The sequence below is a fragment of the Poecilia latipinna genome, unplaced genomic scaffold, assembly GCF_001443285.1.
Source record: "Poecilia latipinna isolate Pla-1442-1.1 unplaced genomic scaffold, P_latipinna-1.0 Scaffold1073, whole genome shotgun sequence".
Classification (NCBI taxonomy): Eukaryota; Metazoa; Chordata; class Actinopteri; order Cyprinodontiformes; family Poeciliidae; genus Poecilia; species Poecilia latipinna.
In genome coordinates this window covers 58,347-66,664 of record NW_015113689.1, presented here as the reverse complement: position 1 = coordinate 66,664, position 8,318 = coordinate 58,347, and the positions used below count along the sequence as shown (strand labels likewise).

At 37.9% G+C, this 8,318-nt stretch overlaps 1 protein-coding gene across 5 annotated transcripts in view; it reads left to right on the top strand.

The window, feature by feature from the left end:
• Positions 1–2,925, top strand: part of hhat (hedgehog acyltransferase) — a 22,752-nt gene extending 19,827 nt beyond the window's left edge. For all 5 annotated transcript variants that reach the window (XM_015051908.1, XM_015051906.1, XM_015051907.1 and 2 more), the window contains one exon: positions 2,304–2,925. In XM_015051908.1, the coding sequence (XP_014907394.1) occupies positions 2,304–2,389 (86 nt within the window). In that variant the 3' untranslated portion in view covers positions 2,390–2,925. The remainder of the gene's footprint in view (positions 1–2,303) is intronic.
• Positions 2,926–8,318: the final 5,393 nt, after the last annotated feature.

Sequence of the window (8,318 nt, the reverse complement as noted above, 5' to 3'; positions counted from 1 at the left end):
TTTTGAGGGCGGGAAAAAACTCCCCCCCCCCCGCCCGGGGGTTCGAAATTTTCAAAAAAAAAAAAAAAAAAAAAATCATGGAACAATCTGCTTAGTAACCGTTCTGTTTTTTTTTTCTTCTTCAGCTCTGAATGTAACTGATCCAGTACTTTTCATGCCCTCTGGTGTCCACCAGGAGGGTGGAGGGTCAGGGGGGGGATGGTTTGATTACCATGAGATCAATGCTTTTAAATCAACTCGACTGGGATTTTCACTTGTTCTGGCAGCGGCGTAATTGCTCTCTGACCTCTCGGGGTGAAGTCTGCGATTTCCTAACTGCACAGTGCATCTAAAGTCGTTCCCGCTGCCCGTCTCTGTGGGCCGAGCCCATGGACACACAGAGTGTGCATTTCTTCCGTGTCCCCTTGGGGGAAGGACTCTAACGTTACAGTCAGTGTGAAGGGGTGCTACGATTCTTCCAGAGGGCAGAATGATTATTAAATTTCTGCTGGCCCAACCGAAAGCTGTTTTGACAGTTCATCTGTGTACGCCTAATGAAATATTGGCAATAAGATTTATTCCCTTGGTATACAGACTGTACAACAGTTGATGACAATCCATCAAACGACATCTAGAGATTATTTTCTGGAGCAAAAATGATGAACTAATCGACATTCAGCTCAACTCCAGCAATGAGATGGGAATTTTTGTTATTTTTATTTTTGTAGAGTGTGCATACGTTTGGCCCATGTTTAGAGAATTAAAGCAACAGTAGATGAACTTTACTGGTTTTCTTTAGTATTTTGTTTTGGAGATGGCATCGAGAGACAGTTTATTTTGTGTCTGGGGGAAACGTTTCTTTGTCGATTTGCTCACATGGTTTGGATCATTATCCTGCTGAAAGACCCAATGATGACCCATTTTCACCTCATCGTACCAGATTTAAAACCTCCTGGTATTTCAAAGAGCTCAAGGCAACAGATGTGTCTTCCACTGCCTTTTTTTTTTAATTTATTCATTCTTGAAAAAGAAACCTGAAGTTTGAAAGGGTGTTTTTTTCTGCTGCTGAAACTGGTTTCTGTTCAGGCAAATCCAAATATTACTGTTGTGTTATTAACTAGCTGATCCTTCATCATGTTAAACAAAGTTTGACTTGGAAACAAGAGTTTCAGTGGTTGACTACAGCCCTGATATGTAGAAGGAATTAAAAGTTTTGTAAAAATTGTATATAATTCAACATAACATTTTATGACGGAACCGCAAATTTACTTACACAAAGTCAAATAAAGGTTAGAAAATACATTTTTCAGTTGAAAAATTAAATATGTTAATTTTTTTTCCTTTTTACCTGTTTAGCAATAAATTGAACATTCAACAACACACAAGGAAGGAAAAATAACTAATTTTATATCCAATAGAAAGGGTCTCTGATGTTTGTCTTAATAAAAGAAAAGTGTTTTCTATTTAGTTGGTCTAAAGAAACTTTCAGCAAAAATCACTCCTGTATTTAGTCAAGTTTAATAAGCCCAAATATGTATTTTCTGTAAAAAAGTTACGTATTTATGACCCTGCTTGCTTCTTCATTAAGACAATTTACATTTTCCATTGGAAAATCTCATTCTGAAAATCACAAAAAGTGTTCATCATCTCCATTTGCTGCCGGGTTCAAATTTGGATCCACTCAAAACTATTCCAACTTTAGCGCAGTTATTAAAGGATTGTTACGATTATTGTACCTTTATTTGTCCTGTTAGGGCATCTCTGTAAAAACAATTATGCTGAACCACTGACTATATGTACTCAAATTATAACGTGACATTATACAACTGCATAAATTATGGCTTTTTTACACTTATTTTCCAGAATTATGCTCAACATTCACCTCTATTTCCTAGTAAAATATAAAACGTCTTTTCCTCATCCTCTGTTTTAACCGTTTGCTGTAGAGAAGTGGCCGACGGCTCAGCTGCACTTTAAGCAGCTCATGTGTATGTGAATTAGATGTTGACATGAATAGAACAGAATAGACCCTTGAAAAGCATTGTGAGTGCAGGTGCAGGTTACTGAGATAATTTGGACAGAGGCCAGTATAGGAGGAGGCGCAGACGGCCGTCCTATACCTGCTGCCTTCGCTCGAACCTCCAACAATTGGCTATAAATAGCAAAAGAGGAACAAAAACGCGTTATTGCAGAGACTGAGTGAACTGAATATAAGTTGAGCTGATCAGTATTTATGTTGAGGAGGAAATGATACAAACAGATCTGATGAGTGGTCGTGACTGTAATCACCAGACGTTAACGAGTTACGTCGCTTCTCGTTTCAGGGTGGTCCACCGTCGCTCCGCCGATGCTCGCCTTCCTCTACTGCTTTGCTCAGGTTGGACTTGAGCGAACTTCTTCCCCACTGTGAGTCACCTTGATTTTCTGGAAAAGTGAGAATCCCTGCTGCCGGACAACCAGGACAACCCGCGGGCTGCAGAGCTGTGGCAGACCTGGCCGACGGCCACGCCGAGTGTCCAAAACAGAGCCCAAGTTCTGCTGCAGAGCAGAGCTGCACCGCAAAAAAAACCCGCTCGAGTCTGTCTTCATTGTACGGCTTTGATAAGATATTGCTCAGTGGTGCAGTAAATCGGAGAAGTGCAATGTTTACTGCTAAAAGCCGCTGGTCAGTCGGACTGCAGAGGGAAGCAGCAGAAACCTGACCCAGGTTCTGCTCTATACACATTTAATCAGGATGTAGCAGACGTGAAATCTCAGTAGCGTATCTGTTATGTTCCTCTACATTACAGACACGATGGGAACAGAAAACGTCCCCAGACTCACCTGTCAGTACAATTTATTTATATAGATGTCAGCTTGTTTCTGGTAAAAACTGCTTAAAATGTGTAACTATCAATGTGCCAAATGTCTGTCCATAATTTTAATAAAGATTACTATTTAAAAAAAGCTGTTTATACTATTTTATTAATAGTTGCATGTTCAAATGACGAGACAAATTAGAGAGGATTTTTTTTTTGCAGTATAACTTAATGCCGACAAGAAAAAGAATGACGAGTTTCATACACGCCTTACATCTGTCAGTGAACATGATAGTTTTTGCCTGTATTGTTAATAGTAGTTTAATAAGAGACGAGCAGCAAATCTGGCAGATTTTTGAATATTACAGAACCAGAAAACAAACAGGTTTCCTGTATTGGTTCCTATCCAAACCAATACAGCTCGAGGTCCACCAGTGTTTCTTGAACCATAGTTTGAGAATCTTATCAGGGATTTTTAAGTCATGAATTTTAAAAACAGTTTCACTCTTTCCATTAAACCTCAGTTAGGAATCTCCAATAAGAAAACATTGTTCTGATCTTAAAAACACAATCTCTAAGCTGTTCAAACTATTTAGTCAAGATAGTTTCATGTTAGAAAAACATGTTTTTCCAACTTGATTTCCAAGCAATTAATTTCATTCGTGTTTTAAACTGAACTCTTCTGTAAAGTTTCTCCTGTTGAAGCTGGGGCCGTTTCCATTAGCTGATTTCTTTCTGTGGGATTATCACGTCTGTGGCAGTAAGTTGGATCAAAGCGAGCCGAGGGTCAGCCAAGAATCCTCTTAAATGAGCACAAAACTGCGAGGTTTATCTGACATAAGAAGCTCACGCTGAAGAATGCACCTGCTTGGTTACAGCGTCTTAAAGATTAGTGTTTACCGTCAGCAGTGGAGCCGAAAACAGAACGACCCACCTCGCATGGAAGGGGTGAGGCAGAGAGAAAGGATGCAGTATGTATAAAATATTTATTATGAAGAGCACAGTATGTCACATTTCATAACAAAGAGCTCCCATTGTGCTTGAAATAGTACATCTCCCAACACAGGACGTGTTAACATAGAGGCATGTGCATAATACATACACCAAATTCAAACTTTGCTCTTTATATAGAATCCTATCATTGCTTTATAACTTGTGCATATGTTTATATCCGTATCTTCTTTTTTTTTTCTTTTAGGCAGCTTTCTAGAGCTGACCACAAAAATAGATCTTTGTTCAAATCATTTCAGTGGAGCGACGGTAATTTGGATCATGAACGCCGCTTTTCTGTCTGCAGGCTGGACGAGGAGTCGGTGGGGGGAAACATTAATACAAAGGCACCAGTTTGCATGCTTCTCCAAGGTAACGTGAGGGTCGATGAGATGGGTTAGTGCAGTAGTTTAAGCATTTCCGTCACAAGGTGTGTCTAAATGTTAAAGCGCAGAGCTACATATTGCTTTTAAGGATCTGAATTGTCAAATATTTATGGCCTTGAAACAAGAGTGTGGGAGATGGTTCCCCTCCCCCTCCCCCACAAGCCGTTTCCAGGCTTTTGGACTCTAAACGGTGACGCAATCTCGAGTTTTCAGCTAAAAACAGACGCAAATTTTACAATTAAAAAACGACGTGATTTCATTAGAATCTAACAAAAGCAAAATGCGTCGCCAGTGTCCTATTGACATAACATGAAAATACATAGTCAAAGTGATAATATAAGAGAAAGTTTACAAACCATGTCATTCATCTGTGTCAGTGGTGCAACAAAAGTCGAGAGAATAATATCATTCACATTTTTTTTTTTTTCAAAGTACAAGAAAAACATCTGTTGTAAAAAATAAATATGCTCTCAGCTGGATCAGGACAAAAAAAAGAAAAGAAAAAAGAGGGAAAATATCGCCTCCTTAATGTTCATAAAAGTTCATGTTTTCATTTCAAGTTCTAACATTCAAAGATATACAGTTTCAACCCCGTGACTCGGGGTCTTCATCTTAAAGCTGTCATTGTGAGACTTAAAATCCACACGAATAAAAAATCCTCTCATTACAAAAGAATCATCTCATTTACAATCACTTTTACCGCCGTTAAAACCGTTTTACATGCTCGATGAAATCATGTCATTTCAGGCTTGAGAAGATTAGATTTTATTTGATATAAAACAAGCTTCCTTTTGTCGGATGGGAAGGTGAAACACCAGGACACGTTTGAAAGATTTTCGTCCTGGAAGTCAAACGCCGGAGCTCATCGCACCGGCTGGAAGCAGAGGGGAAATAATAGCCTGGCTAAATTTGGGGGCTGTTATTCAGGAGTGGTTGCATAGTAAGATGTTGGTGTCAGGGGTGAGTACAGTGAGTGCTGCTGCAGCATGCAGAGTGAATCCCTAATGTGTGGGAGTCGAGTCTGTGGGACGGCCAAACGCGTTTATCTCAGAAATTAAATGAGCGCTAATCCAAACGAGTCAAAGAGCGAAGGCGGCCGCTGCCACGGAAAGTATTTAAATTATAATAGTAATGATAATCTGACTTTGTTTCAGCTTTTATATTAAAACCAGCAACAAGTAATGCCTACAGCCTGCTGCTTCTGCTAGTAACGTAGTTTAATATACCTCATTTTCTGCAGCAGTAATTAGTCAGATGGATTGAGACACTCCTGTCTCGATCCATCAGCTCCGAGAGTGTTTAGCTGGGTTTCATTTTCTTAAAGCAATTTGAACAGAGTGGGCAGAAAATAAGCCTCTAATGCCGCTGTCCGGGAGGGTGGGGGGACATCCGCCGCCATCAATCAGCCTCACGTTCCGACCCGCCTTCCGAACTCAGCTGTTTCTGATGCACACCTGCTCCGTCAAAACACACGTGAGCAAAGTGCCGCCGAGAAACACAAAGTAGTGCGTGACAGTGAAGTGGTGGGAAGATTAGGATTTGTTTTCACTTTCCCCCCCCCTTTACTCTGACAACCATAAATAAAATCCAATACTTAGAGAAGCTAATCTAGAGGACATCATGTTATGCAGAAGCAGGGTCGGGTTACTAAACTGTATCCCAAGTTTGGCCTTCATGGGTGAATGACAAAGAGAAAGCAACAAGAACTATTTATTGCACATTTCGACCTACATGCGAAGCACTAATGCCAACACTCTGAACACACCATCTCCATGGTGAAACTTGGCAATGGCAGCATCATGCTGTGGGGAAGCCTTTAATGAAAAGATGGATGGAGCTAAATGAGGTGCAATCCCTGAAGGAAAAACTTGTGGAAACCTTAAAAAAAAAAAAAAAAAAAACACTTCAACATCATGAATAGCGTCCTAAAGCCACATCTGTAACAACGTGGTTTTAAGCAATATTCATACGTTAGGATGGCGTAGTCAAAGTCCCGACCTAAATCCAATCCCCATGGGGGAACGGACGGGTGTTCTTCACTTAATCTGATTGATCAGGAAGTTATTTTAGAAGAAATATGAAAAAAAAAAAAGATTTGTCTGGTCGAGACATAATGCAGAGGAAATGTAGGTAGAGGATTCAGTTTGATTTGCTCCATCTCTGGTAAAAAGTAAAAAAAAAAAAAAAAAAATTTTTTCCTTCCGCTTCACATTTTTTTTGCACTGCTTTCTGTTGTCCCATCGCATAAAAAAATAAATACTTTGGAAAAGTTCAAGGGCTATAAATGGGTTTGTTATTATTATCTGTGTGTTATTTATGCATCATTTCTTTACTAGATTTATCACCTGTGCCTCATAATCCTAAACAAAAAGACTGCATATGAAAAACATCCTCTGTAGTTTCCCATGGAATCCATCAGATCCGTCAGGATGTTCAAAAGAAAAGCGTGTGATAAATTCACATGTAATGAGGTTATTAAACGGTTTAGGATATGTCAGAAATGATTTTGCGGCTTTGATCACATTTTGATCTTCTACATAATTCTTATCCTCAAAGTGTCTAAATTCCCCACGTTGCCGACTGATCTCCCTTTGATCATCATCCTTAAACATGATCAGCATCTCTGTCACTCGTTTGTGTGGTTTGAGCGCAAGAATGCGCCTGCGTTTTTTTTTTTGTTTTCCTACCCAGCAACCGAATCGCTTGTAGAAGCAGGAAAAAAAAAAAAAAAACCTGGCACCAAACCAAAACAAGTTCTCCCTTCTGTGAAGACATCCCCGTTTATTTATGCGAGCTTAATATTTAATGAAAATGGATGCAACGGAACCGAAGCATGGCTTTTCCCTTCGCTGTGTCCATTTCAGCTCGCTTTGTAGCTCCTTAAATGGGTGGGGGGGGGGAAAAAACATGCAGGGAACATTAAATATTACAGAGAATTGCTTATTTTAGTCACAGAAAATGACTTTAGCTGTGATTTTAGATTCAGCAAACTGCAAATTGTAAATCAGCTCCTCAAAATGACTGGACTGTGTGATGTATTTCAGTTCAGCCATCAACTATAAAGCCTCTACTTTGGTTTTTAATATGCGCCAAAAAATGGCAGGATTGTTTAAAAATTCAACATATTTGGCAATTAATTTTTAACTTTCATCCATTTGTCAATTTTTAAAAGGTTTTGAGTGAAGCTTGAACTAATTTCTGTTATTTTGTATTTGGTGAATATTTTTTTTCTGACCTGAACATTTTATTTTTGTTCTTGTTTATTTTTACATTTCTAATATTTAAGAACTATAATAGTTCTTCTAATTTCTTGTAATTATGGAATGCAGTAAAATATGTAAAATATATGTGTACCATCATATTGAACATATTAGAATATGTGTTTTTCTGATGAGGGTCATTTTTCAGAATAAAAGAATTGGCTTTTAAAAATAGGTGTTAAACATTAAGCATTAAGCCCACATTTATGTATTTAAAACGTCATTTTATTGCTCTCGTAATATTTTTTTCTTAATTTTTTTTTCATCATTAGGCAGAAAATTGTCATAATTAGCAGAAATAAAGGCTTCAAATCATCAGTCTGTGTGTCAGTTATTGAAGTAATATGTTTCACTTAGTGAACTGAGTTATTGAAATCAATAACTTTTCAATAATAATGTTGCCCAAAAATATAGTGACAATTATAGGCTCAAAGTAAAATAAAAAAAAATGATTTTGTAGTGCAATCTGCAGACTTCTCACAGTCAACTACATGTCAGATATGTACATGAGGGTTTTTTTAATATTAAATATAAACGTATAAGTAAATGTAAATTAAACATGCAGCATCAGTGGCAGATGTGTTCTTGATGTTTTTGTTGCATCTCATGTTACATTTTAAAATATTCATTTGAAACCAAATCGAAACATTAACTGTATGAAGCAAAACAACTTTTTTCTTTATTTATTTCCTGTTTTCCAGGTTTGGGTCTTTTAGGATTACTAAAATAATATTTTAATGCCTTTTAGCTATTTGAGAAAGCCAGATGATGAAATCATGACTTTGTGAGCTTCTGATGGGTTAATGTACAAAAACTGAGTTAAACAAATAAATGTATACTTTAAAGCAACACACCATTTATGAGAATTATAAACATTTTTCTGTAAAATAATCCTTTTTTGTTCC